The sequence below is a fragment of the Lynx canadensis genome, chromosome D1 (assembly GCF_007474595.2).
Source record: "Lynx canadensis isolate LIC74 chromosome D1, mLynCan4.pri.v2, whole genome shotgun sequence".
Taxonomy (NCBI): Eukaryota; Metazoa; Chordata; class Mammalia; order Carnivora; family Felidae; genus Lynx; species Lynx canadensis.
The window spans coordinates 115,438,748-115,457,216 of record NC_044312.2 but is presented as its reverse complement, the minus strand read 5'-3'; the positions used below and the strand labels follow the sequence as shown (position 1 = coordinate 115,457,216).

The 18,469-nt window shown below is 62.5% G+C and overlaps 2 protein-coding genes across 3 annotated transcripts; one reads left to right on the top strand and one right to left on the bottom strand.

The window, feature by feature from the left end:
* Positions 1-1,249: 1,249 nt before the first annotated feature.
* Positions 1,250-7,623, top strand: GATD1 (glutamine amidotransferase like class 1 domain containing 1). Of its 2 annotated transcripts, XM_030332786.1 has the most exons (8): positions 1,250-1,349; positions 3,036-3,112; positions 3,619-3,724; positions 3,900-4,007; positions 4,683-4,777; positions 5,609-5,702; positions 5,842-5,953; positions 6,044-7,623. In XM_030332786.1, exons 1-8 carry the CDS (start codon positions 1,286-1,288, stop codon positions 6,048-6,050), a joined length of 663 nt encoding a protein of 220 aa, XP_030188646.1. In that variant the 5' UTR covers positions 1,250-1,285; the 3' UTR covers positions 6,051-7,623. The 2 variants fall into 2 exon arrangements, with proteins under 2 accessions (XP_030188646.1, XP_030188647.1); XM_030332787.1 differs by lacking the exon at positions 6,044-7,623 and having other exon boundaries at positions 5,842-5,957.
* Positions 7,624-9,141: 1,518 nt separating this feature from the next.
* Positions 9,142-17,969, bottom strand: TALDO1 (transaldolase 1). The gene is made up of 8 exons (XM_030333399.2): positions 17,839-17,969; positions 14,551-14,674; positions 13,083-13,190; positions 12,737-12,868; positions 10,105-10,280; positions 9,810-10,007; positions 9,511-9,656; positions 9,142-9,353 (listed from the first exon to the last, which is right to left on the bottom strand). The coding sequence occupies exons 1-8, from the start codon at positions 17,933-17,935 to the stop codon at positions 9,321-9,323; spliced, it is 1,014 nt and encodes a 337-aa protein (XP_030189259.1). The 5' UTR covers positions 17,936-17,969; the 3' UTR covers positions 9,142-9,320.
* Positions 17,970-18,469: the final 500 nt, after the last annotated feature.

Here is an 18,469-nt window from a genome sequence, read left to right as displayed (position 1 = left end):
CCTGGAAGCAGGGGGTCCTGGAGGTGGCCTGTGGGGCCAAAGGGTGAAGCTGCTTCTCTTAACTATCAGCTTGCACCCAAGCCCCTCCCTGCTTTCCAGTCCAGGCCTTAGAGAACACCCAGGAATCTGCTGATGGCCCACCCGACTGCCTCCTAGACGATCTATGGAAACGCTGCTCCAGATGCAGCCTGGCCAAACAACATCCTAGATTTCCTTACCAAACTCAGCACCCTGAAGCATCTCAGGAAGTGATACCCACATTCCTCCAGGGACTCATTGAGCCCCAGAGACCCTGGATACCTCTGTCTCCCCACAACCATCCTGGTGAAGCAGAACCCATCCATCCTGCCCCCGCTTCCGTGGACACCTGCACACCCCTCCCTGGCCTCCAGACTCCCACCCTGCCCTCACCAGGACCCACCACTGCAGGCCCACCCTCCGTGCCCCAGGTGAGTGGTTCATCCAGCTCCTCAGATGTGCCCCCCTATTACCCATCTGAGCTCCCACCCCAGCCCCCACCCCCTCTCCCTGTTAGCCTGCCCACTCCACTGCTCTTCTCACTAACAAACGAATGTCACCTTCTATGAATCCATATCCCAGCCCTCACCCCCAAGACATGAGCCCCACTGGGCAGGGCGCTTTGCCCCTGGAATTCCACGTTATGTTTTCAGTCTCAGTGATCAAGTATTAAATGTCCAAATCCACGAGGCAGCGACCATCATCCACGGGAAGGGACCCTGGTCCGCTGGGGGGGGGGGGGGGAACCTTTGCCTACAGGGAGGGACCTCCATCAACGAGGAGAGACCGTGATGTACAGGGAGGGGTCTTCGTCCACAGGGAGGGACCCACGTCCACGGGGCGCAGACCTCCGTCCACGGGCAGGGGTCTTCTCCCCCGGTTCACGCTCCTGCCCCAAGGGACGAGGGAGGCACCGTGTTCCTGACTGTGTCCAGGGGCCGGGCCAGGGGTGTGCTCAGGGCCGCTGAGGGGTCCCGCCGGGAAGTCAGCCCGCGCTCTGGGGCCAAGGTCTGAGCCCCCGGACGCCCTCCGCCCCGCTCACGGAGCTGGAGGGGCCTCGGGCCCAAGGCGCAGTCGCACGGGGCGGACTCCGCCCCTGACGCGCGCTGGGGGGCGGGGCCGGGAGGGAGGAGGGACGGCGCGTGAGCCTGGCGCCGCATTGGCCCCGCAGCGAAGCGCCGCGACACGTACCGGCGATCCCGGCCCGCGCGCGCACACGCACGTACACTTCACGCACGCGCAGGCCGCACCGGCCCCGGCCGAACCCATGGCGTCCGAGCGGCTGCAGAGCCGGCCCGCCTGCCTGCTGGTGGCCAGCGGCGCCGCCGAGGGTGAGGCTCGCGAGGGCGGGCGGGCGCCCAGCGGCGCCGGCGGGGAGGCAGGTGGAAGCCCCGCCGTGGAGAGGGAGCGTCGCCAGTGTCCCGGGCGCGGGGGCGCTGGCTGACCGCAGGGGGGCCCCGCGCCCCGGCGTTTCTATGGGAAGAGAGCGGGTCCCGGGCTGGCGCCCGCAGGTGCCGCCTCGGGGGCGGGCAGGCCTCAGTGTGGGGAGGGGCGGGGGGTTTCTGAGGGGCCGGGTGGGGGGGCGGCAGGCCCGGGGGCCGGGGCGTTTCGGAGCAGGTGGGTCATGAGCCTGTGCCCACCTGTCTGCTGGCTGGCCCTGCGCACACCCAGGAGGGTGAGGGGTTGGAGAAGTTTGGTTCTGGGGGCCGGAAATGTGCGGGGGCAGAGAACCCTCAGACCCGCCAGGTGGTGAAGGCACCAGGAGGGGCCGGCGTGGGGCTCGAGCAGGACAGCGGGGCTGGTGGGTCCGCGATTCCGTGCAGATTCTCACTCAGGGCCAGCAGGGAAGGAACGAACCGACGGGCGGGGAGGCAACTGACTGTCCTGAGCATCTGTGCTTCCTTTGTCGGAGGGAAGTGATGAGCCCTTGGTCACGTGGTGGGGGAGGTGGCGACCCAGGGTTGGGACCTGGGGTCTGGCTCTGGAGCCTGGTCTCCTTGTATTCTAGCGGCGCAAGAGGGTGAGGGAGAGGATTGCAGGTCGTGGAGTCACTGTGTGCTGAGCCCCAGGGGCCCTGAGCGCTGTGCCCACACTGAGGGTGGGAGGAGACACGGGGAAGGGGTCGGTCCTGGAGAGGCAGGTTGGGGGGTGCAACCAAAGGTGGCTGCGGAGTGGATGAGGGTGAGGAGGCGTTGGGCCAGCTTGGCTGTGCGGTGCGGAAGGGATGTCGAGGACGTGGGGTGGGGGCACAGCTCTGACCAGGCCACGAGGCACTGTAGGCAGGATGAGGGTTCCCGCCAGAGTCCCTTGAGGAGGCCCTGGGGTGAAGCAGTGTTCAAGGAACTGAGAGCACCATCAGGCAAAGTCTGGGGGATGATTTGTGGGTACTGTCTTTGCTCAGCGCGTGCACTCTGCTCGATACGTATTAGTACAAAAGGACGAGTAAAGATAGAGAAGAGGTTTAGGGGTGGGGTCGGGGATTGGGGTAAAGGTGGAAGGGTGCACACCAATCCCGTTTAGAAGCAGATAGCTCCAGCCCCAGCAGCCAGGAATCTTGTGGGCCAGACGTGGACAGAAGAGGGCTGTGAGCAGCACTGGGGATGGGGGCAGGGTCCGGGAGCCTGGTGAGCAGAGGCCGCGTATCCTTCAGTGAGGGCGAGGCCTGCCCGAGGGGAGTGAAGAGGGTCCTGCTGACCCTTGCCCACCCCCCAGGACATAGGGCTTGCTCAGTGTTGCCTCTCCCTGGCTGAATGTAGGGGGAGTGGGGGGTGGGCTCAGTCGATGCCCTTGGGTTTGCACTTGGGTTTGCCTTCTGGAAAGGCCTTTAGTAGTCAGGCCAGGGAGAGAGGGTGTCCTTTGGGGGCGGGGCCTGTGGGCTGGGGCTGTGAGAGGGGGTCCTCCATTGGGGTGGGGGACCAGGAGAGGACTCCAGGCTGGAGCTGGGAGTGTGTGCCCTGCTGCCCCTCCTGCTGCCCCCAGAGCCTCGTGGCCTTTTTAGAGCCGTGTTCACCTTGCAGGTGTGTCCGCCCAGTCCTTCCTGCACTGCTTCACGTTGGCTGGCGCCGCCTTCAACCTGCAGGTGGCCACCCCTGGGGTGAGTCCAGCCAGACGCACAGATGGGCTCCTACCTTTTTGGGGGTGAGGCCGGGGGAGTGCTGTTGGTCTCAGGGAGGAGCAGGGAGCCTCAGGTTGACGTGACCCCGAGAGAGGTGGCCGGGCTGAGGACTCGGACCTTGGTGGCATCGTCAAGCTCTGGCCCCACTGTGGCGCGGGAGACCTTTTGTCGTAGGTCAGCGCCTGCACACGTGCGCGAGGGTGGTATGGACCTTCACCAGTTTTCCAGTTTTCTCTGGCGTGGGCTTTAGGGGTCACAGCGATGCCTCGAGTGTCTGTCACTTAGCATGTTTCTGTTGTCGTCCCCAGTGGGACAGTTGCTGCCACCTTATAGGTGGGAGACGAGGGCCAGCAAGGGGTGGCTGGGGGGTGCGGCGAGGAGGGGTGAGGGGCTGGGCTGTCGGTGCCTTTGTCCCCGAGCTCTCGTCAGCCTCTGAAGTCCCTGTGAACCGACAGTGGGGTGTCTGCCTCTCGGTGCTCCTGCAGGGGAGGACCATAGACTTCGTGGATGTTAACGAGAGCAACGCCCGCTGGGTGCAGGATTTCCGCCTCAAGGCCTACGCGAGCCCCGCCAAGCTGGAGTCCATTGACGGTGAGAGGCCCCGGGGGCCAGAACCTTGGGGGCTCGAGGTGTGGGATCCCGGGGGGGTTCGTGGCCTCCAGAGTGCTCCCTTGCTTCTGTTTCTGACGCACTTGCCGCGGAGCGCCATGACCGAGCCGCCCGCGTCCTCGCTGTCTGTGACCGAACTGCCGTGGTCTCCCCCCAGGTGCCCGGTACCACGCCCTCCTGATTCCCAGCTGTCCCGGGGCCCTGGCCGACCTGGCCAGCAGTGGGTCCCTGGCCCGCATCCTCCAGCACTTCCGCTCAGAGAGCAGTAGGTGACCCCTGGGACTGGGGATGTGCGTGGGGTGGCACCAACGGCCGGGAGAGGCCAGTGGGGATGGTTTGGGGGGGCAGACGGGGCAGACGCAGAGAGTCTCTGACTGACCATCGAGGGCGCACGTGCTTGCACGCACAGGTGCACACACACGCGGTGGGGCGCCCCTCTCTGTGCCCCCCACCATGTGCCCCTCGGTCGCTCCCCCTGTGTGTGACCTCTTCCTGGCCTCTGTGGGGGCTGGTGGCTGTTTCCCCCAACTCGCTCTGAGGCGGGTGGGCGACCTGCCGGCTTTGTTCGTCACGGGGTTCAGGGCTGGAGGCCAGCAGGGCCAGGAGAAAGGCTGTTCTGTGGAGATGTGGCACGCTGCCCAGACCTGACAGGGATGGGGACAGGATGCTCATTAGGGACCAGCAGACAGAAACCCAGGGCTCCACACAGCGACCTTTGTCAGTGGGAACAGGGCCGCCTGTGTCCAGTGTGGTCTGGACAGAGAGTGGTCATTCCCGGCCGTCGCTGCCACCGTGGGAATGCGCTCCAGCTCCCCCCCCTGCAGTTTGGTCACTGGGCCCGTCGCGCCCCATGGGTGGAGGGAGCTCTGAGCTGGGAGGTGTGGGGAGAGGGGCAGGGGCCCCGGCGGGTGTCGGCCTCAGGCCCCGCCCCTGCTTCCAGAGCCCATCTGTGCTGTTGGTCACGGCGTCGCCGCCCTCTGCTGCGCCACCAACGAGGACCGGTCGTGGGTGTTCCAGGGCTACAGCGTCACGGGGGTGAGTGCGCTGCAAGGGAGGGTCCCAGGTCCCAAGCCGTAGAAGGCTTCAGAGGCCCGCATACGTGCTTGGAGGCACGGGGACTGTCCTCTGGCAAGGGTGACAGTCATGTGCCCAGCCCAGGATCATGGGTTTCCAGCCCCAGGCAGTGGTGCTGCTTGCTTGCCCCTCCTCACCCCTCCCCTGCTGCCCCTCCAGGATGGCCCCAGGGCACAGGCACAGGCTCTGGACAGGGGAGGGGAGCACAGGGTGGGGCTCTTAGTGTGTGTGTGTGTGTGTGTGTGTGTGTGTGTGGTGGGGGGGTGACTTTGGGATGCCGGGGAAGGAGCAGGGGTCAGGTCAAGACCTTGCTTTTGTCCTTGTCAAGTGCACGGCACCTTTCGTGTTCAGGAGTGAGGGAGAGGGCCTGGTCAGACAGGAGGCTGGAGGGAGGGTCCAGACCTTGAGGACTGCGGCCCGGCCACTTGGGTCTGCACGGGACCGGCCTGGCCGGTGGTGTGGCCGAGGTTGGGAGGGGGGAGAGCCGCAGGGGCGTCTCACTGTGTGCCCCTGCGGCCCTGGGGCGGCTGTACCCACCACCCTGTCCCTGGACTCTGCCCGTTGCTACCGAGGGGCCCAGCCCAGCTCCTTCACTGGCTCATGCGCCCTGGGGCCGTGGAGGGGCGCGCCCGATGGTTTTGTTGTCTGAGCACCTGCGGCGGGAGGGCGGACCCCCTGGAACAGCGGCGCACAGCCCCAGCCCCGGTGTCCCTGCTTGATTTGGACCTTCCTGACCCCGGGGTGGGAACCCCCTCCCTCCTCCCCCCTCCCTCCTCCCCCCTCCCCTCGCAGCCCTCTGTGTACGAGCTCGTCAGGGCGCCTGGCTTTGCCCGCCTGCCCCTCATCGTGGAGGACTTCGTGAAGGACGCGGGCGCCAACTTCAGTGGTGAGCTGGGTGGGGGCCGCAGCTGCGGCTGAGCCCTGGGGGAGGCCCAGGCCAAGTCCTCCCCAGCCCCCTGCAGGGGAGAGGGGGGCGAGCCTGGCGCGGGCACTGCCTGAGGCCCACGCTCTGGGGGCCCCTGCAGCCAGCGAGCCTGATGCTGTGCACGTGGTGCTGGACCGCCACCTCGTCACGGGCCAGAACGCCAGCTCCACCGTCCCGGCTGTGCAGAATCTGCTCTTCCTGTGCGGCAGCCGGTGAGGGGCCGTGGGGCAGGGGGGTGTGGGCTCCTGGCTCCTGGCAGGCCCTTTGCCGGAGCCTGACCCCTGACCTGACCTGTCCTGCAGGAAGTGACATGGCTTCCCGCGGAGCCAGCCGGCCTGCCAGTGGACGCTGCCACCTCAGGCCTCCGGGGACCCTGCCTCCACGACCGCCCCTGAGAGCGACTTTCCCGGCCCCTGCCTGACCCTGTGGGATTGTTGGGGGCCTCCGAGACTGAGCCCTGAGGGGCGTTTTCTTTGGAGCGGAGGGAGAGCTGAGGGCCGATAGGTGGTCTCTGAGAATTCCAAGTGAGCGTAACGCGCAGAGCGGGTCTGAGTCGGCCGCGGGGGTCCTGGTGTGGGGTCTCGGCGCCCCCTGGTCTTCCTGGGCGCTGGGTCTCTCGCCCTTGCCTGTCCCCGTCTGCCCAGGCTGAGCCTCGCCAGGGCACCGGGATCCCATTTTGTGTGGTGACGGTGCCTGGGCTGCTGCCCCCACCGCTGTGGGTGTTGGGGGGCTGTGCTAGCTCCCGGCCCCCAGAACGCCCCCGGACCGGCGGGTGCTGAAGGAGCCGCCCTAATTGTAGTCCTTGCCTGGTGTGTGGTTTCGCATTGTGATGGCGGCACTGCGCCAGGCCAGGGTGGACCCAGGGGCAGGTGTCACCACGCTCCTGAGGGAAACGTGCTCGTGTGTCTTCAGAGCGGTGCTGCTGGCCCGCAGCGCTGCTGCCGGGTGGCCTCCAGGCTTGCAGCCGCACCTCTGCTTGTGAAGTAGAAGTGACAGTGGCACAGGCCCTACCGGGCGGGAGGCCTTGCGTGTGGCCGGCCTGGGTCTGGGGCGGCGGTCGGTCCGCACCATCCAGGACCCCGCAGGCCTTTGCTGGGGAGGCCCCTTCCCGGTGCGTCCGGATCACCCTGTGGTCTCCTCGGGGTGCCTGGCCCAGGCTGCGGCCCACGGTGGGACCTCCAGGAGCCGCCCGGGCCTTCTTGTGGGTCCCACCTTCCGCCGGCCCCTCCCCGTCTGGGCCCAGCTCTGCACCCAGCCCCTTGGAACAAAGGAGGAGCAAGGAAGCAAGGCATCCCTGGGTCTCAGGCCGCTCCTTCCAGTGCCGCAGACCACTCTGAGATGCTCCCACGCCCCCTCCGCTTCGGGTGTTTGCTGGGAGCACTGTACCAGGAGCTCCTGACACCGCTGTCGCCCTGCTCTGTGCCCACTGCGGGCTGGCCACCCGCACCCAGGGGCCTTGGTCCTACTCTGCCTGCACGGATCACCGCAGGTTTCTTAAAGATCACGCCTCGTGGGTATCATCTGTACCATCTACAGAGAGCTGGTGATGGTTTTGCTTCTGAGTGTCAGATCAAGGTGCCGGCGGGCCCTGCCGAGCGCCCCACACAGCCGCTTCCTGGGCAGCCGATGTGGCTCGGCCCTGGCTTTGCCCAGGTCAGGGTGTGGGGCTGGGGGTGCCTCCAGGCTTCGAGAAACGCGGGCCCCCCCGGAAGGGGCAGGGTGTGGGTGTGGGCGGCCTGCTGCTCTGGGATGCCCCCACATGCCTAGGGCTTTAAAACAGACCCTGACGTCCGCCTGCAGGAAATGACCTACGGGAACAACGCGTAAGCGTCTGTAGCAGCATTAGTCACAATAACAAACGTAAAACAAATTGTGGTTTCCACGACCCGTGTATTTTTTTTTGTTTATTTTGAGAGTGAGTGCGAACGGGGAAGGTGCAGAGAAAGAGGGAGACAGGCTCTAAGCAGGTTCCATGCCATCAGCACAGCGCCTGGCACGGGGCTTGAACCCATGGACCGTGGGATCATGATCTGGGCGGAAACCAAGAGTTGGATGCTTAACCAACAGAGCTCCCCAGGCGCCCCAACCTGAGCATTCTCACTACCAGGCGATACTAACGTCCAGGTGGTAGAGCAACGAAGCTCTGAGAACATCCTCCAGACTGGACCCTGAGAACATCACGCAAAGGAGCCAGATGTCAAGGGCCATGTGTGCGAGCCTATTACCCAAACTACCTAGAAAACCCAAAGTACCGTTTGTGGGTGGGAGGCTGGGGCGAAGGAACAGGAAACCTTTCAGGGTGGGGGCGGCGTTTCGGAGCTCCGTGGTCTGCAGGGTCTAAGTACTAATGTCACCAGCCTGTACATGTGGGTGAGTGGGTGGGCTCGATGCATGTTGATCGTACCCAGTCACACAGACCCGAGGCCCGGGGTCGGGATTGGGGGCAGATTCCAAGTCCTAGGGTGCAGCCTCTTGACCAGCTTGGAGGGGAAGGCCTGGCCCCAGCCTGCCTGTCAGCCGAGGCCTCGATGAGCCTCAGGTACAAAGCCGCCAGACACCCAGCGGCCCCCCCTGCTGTGACCTGCCTGCTCCCTGCACATCCTAAGGTGGTTCTCAGCAGAGGCTGGGCCAGCTGGGGCCAGGCTCGTGTACCTGAGGTGATGCAGCCCACCGTGGGCCCTGTGCCCAGAGCCCCACCCTTGGCAAGGTGGCCATTCTGGAACCAACACCACGCCCTGATGCTCTAGCCCCAGCAGAAAGTTGGGGGGGACTGGGCATCTCTAGAAAGCTGTGGGGGAACAGCATTGCGCACTTGGTGGGTGCTCCCAGGGAGAAGGGGGCACTGGCCTCCCTGCTGGCCCTTAGTGGGACCCAGGGCTGTGTCTCAGGGCTGTCCCTGACCCCTGTCTTCACCTGCACAGACCCGGAATGGTCAGCCGGAACCCTCCCTACCTGGAGGGCAGATGGGTAGCCTGTGACCCTAATGTGACCTCTCCTGGGCAGCCTCGCCCAGCCTCCTGTGCCTCTTCTGGTGAGACAGAGGGGCTACCCCGGGGGCCCCCGTCACTGCCCCCAACAAGCCCTTCCCAGTGTAGTAGGTGGTGCGCCAGTGGACGTGTCCATTCGAAGCCACGCCACACTGGGCGTTCAGGGATCGGAGGTAACAGCCAGCACATACCCAACCGTCCCCCCGGGTGGCACCCACATGGGAACCAAAGCAGCAGGGATGCCCCTGGGTGCTCCCGCCCCCTGGCTCCAGCCGCACTCAGCACAGGCTCCAGGCCCAGGTGAGGGCCTGTAACTGCATCACCCCAGCTGGACTCCGGTTGTAGCCTTGGTTGTAGCCAAAGGCAGGGGCAGCGGTGCTGGGGGAGGGGCTGCGGCGAGTCAGGAACGGAGCACAAGAAAAGTGATTGCTTTAATGAGTTAGGCAAAATTTTACACAGAATCTAGGATCCATCCGGGCTCCAACCGGTAAAAAATGCACAATTCATCGCCAGGCCTATCACTCGCCCCCCAGGTGGTGCAGATCCGTGCTCCGGCCTCAGGCACCTCCAGCCTCAGGCACCGGGCTACGGGCTACTTTCCGTTCTCTGCGCCGAACATGCGTTCCTAGGGAGGGAGAGGGAAGAGTGTGACAGGTGCCAGGAAAGGCCTTCGGGACCCGGGCTGCGCCAGAGTCCGCGTGCCCAGGCTGCCAGAGGAGCCGAACCCCCGAGTCCCCAGGGGAGGTCCCAGCCCTGCCCGACTCGAGCCCTGGGGCGCTCACCATCAGCACCCGCTCCAGCTTCACGGCGTCGGCAGCAAACTTGCGGATGCCGTCCGAGAGCTTCTCCACGGCCATCTGGTCTTCGTTGTGCAGCCAGCGGAAGGCCTTCTCATCCAGGTGCACCTTCTCCAGGTCGCTCGCCTGGGCTGGGAGCACGGGCATCACCCGGGGCCTTCTGCACCGCCCCCCACCCCGTGCCCCCCCAGGCCCCAGGCCCTTGGGCTCCAGACACAGGTGGGACGCGGTCCCCGCCCCTGGGCTGCACCTGCCCCGCGGTGACCAGGGTGAGGCGGCCTTACCCGCCTTGGCCGACAGCATGGGTGCCAGCTTGCTGTTGTCCTTGAGCAGCTCCCCCAGCAGCTTGGGCGAGATGGTGAGGAAGTCACAGCCCGCCAGCGCCTTGATCTCGCCGGTGTTGCGGAAGGAGGCGCCCATGACGATGGTCTTGTAGCCAAACTTCTTGTAGTAGTTGTAGATCTTGGTGACGCTCTTCACTCCTGCGGTGACACACACCGGGTTCCTGAGTGGCCTCCCCGCCGACAGCGCCGCCCAGAGCCGCCACCCCCCGACCCTGCGCCCCGCCGCGCCCCTCACCGGGGTCCTCCAGGGGCTCGTAGGCCTTCTTGTCCGTGTTGGCCACGTGCCAGTCGAGGATGCGCCCCACGAAGGGGGAGATGAGCGTCACCCCCGCCTCGGCGCAGGCCACGGCCTGGGCAAAGGAGAACAGCAGCGTCATGTTGCAGTGGATGCCGTGCTGCTCTTCCAGCTCCCTGAGGGGACAGGGCGGGGTGAGCCAGGCCGGGGGGCCCCGGGAACCCGCGCGGGACCCCGTGTGACCTGGAAAGAGGCTCGCGATTCACTCGGGGGACAGGCGGGGTCGGGGCGGTCCCCCCTCCCCCCCCACGGCACCCACATCTGCCGCAGTCACCCGGGCTCTCCCCGGCCAGTGGGTGATGGGTGACTGGGATTTTCGTCAAACCCACATTTCAAAACAGAGAGAAAAGGCAAGACGGGCCCCCTGGGAGCCACAGTGGGCCTCCCCGGCCCAGACACACACATCCGCACCTGGGACCCCAGTCCCACGCCACCTCCCAGAGCTGGCCGGGGCCGGACACCGCGGCCTCACCTGACCACGGTACCGTCCCGCCCTCTGTCCCCCACCCCCTCCCCGCATCCTGCGGCCTCCCTGCGTCACCACCCACCAGGACGTGCTGGGGTTGACCCCTGAGATAGGGCAATGCCCGCTCTGCCACGCGCTGCGGAGTGAGCTGGGATGGCCGAGCCTGTGCTCAGGCCCCTCCAGGCACATTTCTACCCCAAGGGACAGCTTCCAAGTGGCCTCCATGGCAGCGTTCGAGAAGTATGGCTGCGGAGAGCGAGGACCGGGCGGCGGTGGGCGGCCAGCCTCTACCACGTCTCGTGCATGGCACAGCCATACGTGTTTCCGGCGTGGGCACCCGCAGCTCAGGCCGGCCCACGGGAGGTGCCGCGCTCGAGGCCAGGCCCTCCTATGACCACCACCTCGATGACCCCCGCAGCTGCGCGGGTCCGACCTGACTGGCTAAGTGGAGGCATTTTCGGAAGCGGCCGGTGGGGCGCTCTGGGAAGGTGGCTTTATCAAAGTGTGAGACAGGAGACAGACACTGTGGGGAAACAGTCCCTGAGCAGAGGACTCACGAAGGACAGGACTCTGTTCCATCTAACACTGAGATGGTGAAAGACAGAGTGCAGAAGAAACAAGCCAGATTTGGCAGCGAAGGACACAGTCAACGCAGCTAATCCTCAAGAGGGCTCTGGTCTGATCTGGACGGGGCTCTGTCTGCACAGCAAATTTCCAGCGACCACGAGGACTGCGCATGGGCGCCGCCCAGCCTTGCGTGCGGCGCGCCACGTGCCATCGGGCACGGCCCCGGGCTCTGCTTACTTAGCCCAGGTGCCCACGTGCTGACCGTGCTGCTCGGGGAGGTTTGCAGCCTCGTGGCACCATGTGGATGTGGCCTCAGAAGCGGCTCGGACACGGGGCACCTCGCTAGCTCAGTCGGTTCCGGGTCTGACTGGCCCAGGTGATGATCTCGTGGTTTGTGGGTTCGAGCCCCACGTCGGGCTCTATGCTGACAGCCTGGAGCCTGCTTCGGATTCTGTGTCTCCCTCTCTCTCTCCCTCTGCCCCTCCCCCGCTTGTGCTCTGTCTCTGTCTCAAGAATAAATAAAAACATTAAAACAAAACAAAACAGAAGTGGCTGGGACACATCTCAGCCCCATCCTGAGCCGGATCTCAGTCTGTCTGCACGAGTGAGTGTCGGAGGCGGTGCCCAGGACCCCGGGATGTGCAGCTGCCTGTACGTGTCCATGTTAATGGCACTTTCTTTCCGGCCTGGCCGTGCTGCCCAAGGACTCGGGACACTTGCGGGAGCAACGAGCCGCGGAGGGCTCGGGAAAGGGATGTGGTGAGCGGGACCAACTGACTCGGGGTCAAGAATAATTTCTAGGGTTCCCAAAAGATTTTCCAAACACTGCTGACAGAAATGACAAGTATCAAAGTAAAGGAGAAAAAACTATGGCCACAGACGGCATAGCCAGTGGGACACGGCCGGGACGGTGCTGAGGGGCGGCACGACGTGGCAACCCTACCCCCATGAGCGTGTCCCCAAGACGTACGCCACGTGCCCAAACCTAGACACGGACGTTCAAGGCAGCATCACCCGTGACGGCCCCAAAGGAGGGCACACAAAATGCGGTGTAGATACAAGGGAGCATTAGCCTTAACAGGGACACAGCCCAGACACACGCTGCCCCTTGGGTGAATCTCGAACACCTGCCATGTGAGGGAAGCCAGACACAAAAGGTCACGTGTTCTGTGATTCTGTTGACGTGAGACACGCGGAACAGGCAAAGCCAGAGAGACAGAAAGCGGGTGAGGGGCCGCAGGTGTTAAGGGGCCCAGAAAACCCACGCCCCATCGTGCGTGAGACGCCCTCGCTGGCACGGAGGCTCAGGTGTCGGTGGCCTCCGGGCAGGGACCGCTCGGGGCAGCTCAGCACATCTAGGACGACAACCAGTCGGCTCTTTACAGGTGGTGCCGGCGGGAGGACGGGAGCCTGGGGCCTCACGGAGGCCTCGCGCCTCTCTGGACGCGGCCACCCCGCACCCCGCCACCGGGAGGAGGGCCCCCCACGCGGCGCCCACCCCGGAACCTCCTGCAGAATTCCCCTCGCAGGGGTACTTACTTTCCGGCCTGAATCCCTTCCCAGGTGGACGACAGCTTTATAAGGACCTGGTCCTTGCTGATCCCGGCCTCCTGGTAGAGCTCGATGAGGCGCCTGGCACGGGCCACCATGGCGTCCTTGTCGAAGGACAACCTAGGACAACAAGGAGCGGCCTCGCCTCACGACACCCACCGAGAAGGACCAGCCTGGAGCCCGGCTCACCCTCACAGCCCTCCGGGGGCCTACGCAGGACACAGGCTGGACACCAGTCGCTGAACAGGGGGCACCGCCCCGCGCTCCTCACTGAGCGAGGCTGCGGCACCACGCGGGCCTACGGACCCCCGAGCCCGTCCACCCGAGTCCTCACCTGGCATCCACTTCTGTGGATACACGGCCCGGAACCTTCTTCAATATTTCTGCTCCAAACAACACAAAAAGCTTATCCATAGCATTTTTAATCTGTTCCTCCTGTGACCTAAAATTCAAGGGAAAAAATTAGGTCAAAAGCTTGTTAGTTTTAAGGGCACGGGATTCTACCAAACAAATTCCTTTCCCTCATCTTCCCCCCCTTTTTCTAATGTTTATTTATGTATTTTGAGAGAGAGAAAGAGAGAGAGCAGGAACGGGGGGAGGGGCACAGAGAGAATCTCAAGCAGGCTCCGCACTGTCAGCACAGAGCCCTACGCGGGGCTTGATCTCAGGAACCATGAGATCACCACCTGAGCTGAAATCAGGAGTCGGATGCTTAACCGACTAAACCCCCCCCAGGCGCCCCTCGTCTTCCTTTTCTTAAACAAACAAGAAAACCCCAAGAAAACAAAACACACACTTTTCCCCCTGAACTATGGTAAAACACACACAGCCTAACAGTCACCACCGTGACCGTGTCTAAGAGCTCAGCTCGGGCATGCCAACGCTACCGTCTGCCTGCGGAACTTCCGTCGTTCCAAACTGAATCCCTGCACCTTGTGGCACTTGACAAAAATAACCTCCTCCGTCCCCCTGCAGTGGCCTGGGCAGGCGAGTGCGGAGCGCAGTGGTTTCCAAAACGGCGCCCCGTCCGGGGGTCCTCGCCAGCCCAGCGCACACGGGAAAATCTCCAGCCCGTGCATTGTGGGCGAGGACCCGTGGGGGGTGGCTGGACACAGGGATCGCTAAGAGCACCACCTCGTCACCCAATGCCAGAAGCACCGAGGCCTTGGGGACACAACGAGGTGAAAGAGCATGAGAAGGGACAGGCAGCTGGCTGAGGCGGGGGCCGTCCCTGGTGGAGGGCAGGGCACACATCACGCCCGCACGCCACCCCGACCCGCGCATCCCCCAGGTACTCCCTCGGCTGTGCACTGTCACCCTGATGAAAACTTAAAGTGACATCAGAAAGGGGTACGTGGAGGGGGAGGAGCAGGGACAGATGGTAGATGGGCACCAGGGAACGTTCTAGGAGGTTCACGTATCCAGGACCAGATTGTGGAGACGGCTGCACCACTGAATACATTTATCAGAACACACGGAGCTGTGCGCTTGGCGAGTCTTACTCTAGTAAAGCTGTTAAGAGATAATAAAATGACAGAAGGCAGGTCGCTGACCGCCGGGGCCGGGAGACTCGCCACAAGAGGGGAGGGAGGGACTTTCGGGGTGCTGCACCTTAACTGGGGAGTTTACAGAGGGCACACGCTCCGGGAAACGACATTCATTGAACCGGACACGTCCTATGGCTGCAGTTTCCTCCATGTAAATGACACTCTGAGAAAGTTGATAAAAACAAACATAAAAAACCCAGCTTCCAGGGTCTAGGAGGCTCAAGAACTAAAATGCGGTTGCGGCCCTGAGCTCACCCGCCCAGCTTCTTGCCGTAGGCGATGGCCTCGTCCAGCAGCCCCTCGTAGGCGGGCATCTGTGCCGCGGCCAGGATCAGGGAGGGGTTGGTGGTGGCGTCCTGGGGCTTGTACTCATCGATGGCTAGGGAAAAGATCAAGGAGAGCAGGAGAGTCGGTGGGGTGCTCGCTCCCCCCGCCAGTCCTCCACGAGTCCCCCAGACACGGACACAGAGTCGCACTTCGCACACATTCCTTCCCTGTCCCGGAAGGCTGGGCAAGGGGCGGCGGTTTGCACAATAACAAAACAACAACCAAGATTGAGGCCAGAGATCAAAAAGAAGTGTGCTCCTGTGAGGGCTGGTTCACCGCTGAGGCGCAAGGGAGGCCGGGAGGCGCTGGAAGAAGCTGGAAAGGCACTTCCTGCTGCCACACCGGGGCCAGCAGGCACGCGGGCGAGTCAGCGAGTGACAGCACGCGGTTACATTCAACGACCACTTGCCTTCGTTCCACTCTCCTTTCTTTTTTCACCCTAGCTTGTTCTTAGTAACCAAGCCAGGAATGAGGAGAGACCAAGGAGGCTGAACCCGGAGCCTCACTGACCCGACGCTGTCAGGGCAGAGTGTGGACGAGCAGGGCCGGCCGACAGCCACCACCCCCACCCCGCCCCCTGCATCTCGCTGCTCACCTCTGGAGGGTTGGCTGGGGCGGTAAACTGACTGCGTGACTGAAAAGTAGCATTTTCAAAGTGCCCTTTGATGACAAGAGTACAGAGACGGGGAACAGATTGGGGGCTTCCAGAACGGGGAAGGGGGGCAGCTCTCAGGGGCCCAAGGGACGTCTGTGTTCTAACTGTCCGGGGGCACAAGAGTCTACGCGTGTTATCACTCACTGTGGGCAATGCTGCTCCCCACCCCCTTTCAGGTCTCAAGCTGGTGAACACTGAGCCACGCCTGCCACCGTGCTGGCACCAAGTTCCTGCTTCTAACAGCACACCCACGGTCACATATAATGTCACCTCTGGCGGACAGCAGGCGAGTATACATGGGATTCTATGGGCTAGTTTCACAACTTCCCGGGAGTCTATATTTCAAAATAATAAGAAGTGCTCTGGGGTGGTGTTTTTGCAGGTGTGTCAAAATTCACGGAGGAGTGCACTGAAATGGTGCCTTTTGTTACATAAAATTAGGTCTGATAAGGCTGACTTTCAGCAAACTTAAGAACAAAACCAATACTTATCTTGAGTCAACATGTGGGCTTCAGGGTCCAGGGAACTTAAACCGAATGTGAAACTGGGGGGTAGGGGTTGTTCAGTAAAGAGCATCCATGGCTTTGACTGTATTTTCAAAGCGGTGTATGACCCACCCCACCCCCAACTCCTGCCAAGGTCACTTCACAAAATGACCACAAAACCGGATACTCAATTTACAACTATGTAATGTTTACGGATATACGTTATTAACTAATGCACATTTGTTAAAGATAAAAAATGATGGGCACTTGGGTGGCTCAGTGGTTAAGCATCTGACTTCAGCTCAGGTCATGATCTCACAGTTCGTGGGTTCGAGCCCCGCATCGGGCTCTGTGCTAACAGCGCGGAGCCTGGGGCCTCCTTTGGATTCTGTGTCTCCCTCTCTCTCTGCCCTTCCCCTACTCGCGCTTTCTCTCTCTCTCTCAAAAATAAATAAACGTTAAAAAAAATATGTCAACACTTGGGTTTAGATTTTTTTTTTTAATTTTTTTTTTTCAACGTTTATTTATTTTTGGGACAGAGAGAGACAGAGCATGAACGGGGGAGGGGCAGAGAGAGAGGGAGACACAGAATCGGAAACAGGCTCCAGGCTCCGAGCCATCAGCCCAGAGCCCGACGCGGGGCTCGAACTCACGGACCGCGAGATCGTGACCTGGCTGAAGTCGGACGCTTAACCGACTGCGCCACCCAGGCGCCCCTAGATTTTGTTTTAATTGTTAATGTTTATTCACCTTTGAGAGAGACAGAGCATGAGCAGGAGGGGCAGAGAGAGGGGGAGACCCAGAATCCCAAGCAGGCTCCAGGCTCCAACCTGTCAGCAGAGAGCCCGACGCGGGGCTCGAACTCACAAACTGCAGGATCATGACCTGAGCCAAAGTTGGACACTTAACTGCCTGAACCACCCAGGCACCCCTAGATATTTCTTTCTTTTTTTTTTTTATTATTCTTGAGGAGACAGAGAATTCCAAGCAGGTTCATTCAGTAAGTGCCCAAATCTTGATTTCGGCTCAGGTGGTGATATCACGGTTCGTGAGTTCCAGCCTCGTGTCAGGCTCTGGGCTGACACTGTGGAGCCTGCTTCGGATTTTGTGTCGCTCACTCTCTCTGCCTCTCCTCCGCATTCTCTCTCTCTCTCTCAAAAATAAATAAATAAACATTAAAAAAAAAAAAAGGGCAGCCAAATGTGCGCGTTCACTCTCCTAGGTAAACAACCCTCTTACTCAGAGTTGCCAAAGAGGAATTAAGGCCCGTTTGTCAAGCCACCATGAGAAAGCAGAAAAGAAAGGAAGTCACTCTGTATTGTGTGCCCCACAACACTCATCCCATGAGCGTTTCACAATTTTCCTGAAAATCTTGTTTGTTAGGCTGGGCACGGAGCGCTAGGGATTAACGGTATCGCCCTTCCCTCCGCCCGTCTGTTTCCCTGGTTCTCACCGGTGAGCACAAGTCTAACTCCGGAAAATCTAAATTTCAACAGCAGGACAACCTTTGCTTTCCTAGGAGCACTAAGCTTTACCCACGCAGTGCCGCGGCCCCAGGCTGTGGATGTCCACCCAGGGGGACACCCTGCCACTGACAGTCACCTGCGGCTACGGCTGTCCCCGGCGGGGTGGGAAGATGTGCAACAGGAGATTGCAAAAGCTGGTCTCTCTGGGCCCAGAACTGACTCAAGTTCCTGCTCGGTAGGTCAACCTGTGCCGAATAAACCTGCACCTCGTGGGCAAGGGGTCCAGGTGGAAACCAGTTCCAGGTCCTCCTTGAATTTCTTCCTCAGCATAAAGCCTCGGAAAGCCCTCCCGGGGTTCCCGACAGCTCGGAGGGGGCCCCCTGCCCACCCCAGCCTGCCGCGCTCTTCACCCGCTCCCCTCAGCCCCTGCGCTCCCTCCTCCCCTACCCGCACCGGCCCTCCCCGCTTCGGGACCCCCGATCCCGGGCCCGCGCCCCCCTCAGGACCCCGATTCCCCGGCCGCCTCGCCCCCCCACCCCCACCCCGGGCCCCGCCGGCTCTCCGCGTCCACGAACACCCGCCCCCAGCACGGCCAGTCAGCGCGCCTCACCGTGGAAGTCGCCCGTGTCGGCCACCACGGTGGTGAACTGCTTGAGCTGCTCCAGCGCGCTCTCCATCCTCTGCCGCTTTACGGGGGAGCCCGACATGGCGAAGCGGCGGCGGAGCGCGGCGGCCCACAATGCCCCGGGGGCCCCTCCGCGCCGGCCAATCGGAGAGCGGCGCGGGAAGGCGGGGCCGAGGGCGCCTCCGCCGCAGGGCGAAGCCCCGCCCGGGCGACGAAGCCCCGCCCCGGCGGCGAAGCCCCGCCCCGGTTAGAGTGGGCCTGTGTCCCTGTCCCCCAGTCTTCGTGGGGCTGCAGGCGTCCGGGGTGCACCTCCCGCCCTCAGCCTGGCCCGGCGCCCCCTCCAGGCCCTCACCCCCAAGACAGACGTGCTCATTGCCTGGGAAGGAGCCGGCTGGAGACTAGGGCCCTGTGGATTCATTCTCTCCTGCACAGATCCAGAGCCCTTCCTTGCCTTTGGTTCTGGGAATCTGTCCCAGATAAGGAACATGAAGTTCAGAAAGTGTCCCAAAGGCACTATCCATGAAATCTGTCGCAGGAAGCATATAACTGCTGGTTTTATATAGGTTGTTTCTCTCTCTCTTTTTCTTTCTTTTTTTTTTTTTTTAACATTTTTATT

Excerpts from the sequence above, each read along its gene's own strand:
- GATD1 (XM_030332786.1), top strand. The coding sequence starts at position 1,286 with ATGGCGTCCGAGCGGCTGCAGAGCCGGCCCGCCTGCCTGCTGGTGGCC. Across the intron at positions 3,113-3,618 it reads TGCAGGTGGCCACCCCTGGG|GGGAGGACCATAGACTTCGT; the intron begins GTGAGTCCAGCC and ends GTGCTCCTGCAG. Across the intron at positions 5,703-5,841 it reads CGCGGGCGCCAACTTCAGTG|CCAGCGAGCCTGATGCTGTG; the intron begins GTGAGCTGGGTG and ends GGGCCCCTGCAG.
- TALDO1 (XM_030333399.2), bottom strand. The coding sequence starts at position 17,935 with ATGTCGGGCTCCCCCGTAAAGCGGCAGAGGATGGAGAGCGCGCTGGAG. Across the intron at positions 10,008-10,104 it reads CGAGCCCCTGGAGGACCCCG|GAGTGAAGAGCGTCACCAAG; the intron begins GTGAGGGGCGCG and ends GTGTCACCGCAG. Across the intron at positions 9,354-9,510 it reads AGCTGGAGCGGGTGCTGATG|GAACGCATGTTCGGCGCAGA; the intron begins GTGAGCGCCCCA and ends CTCCCTCCCTAG.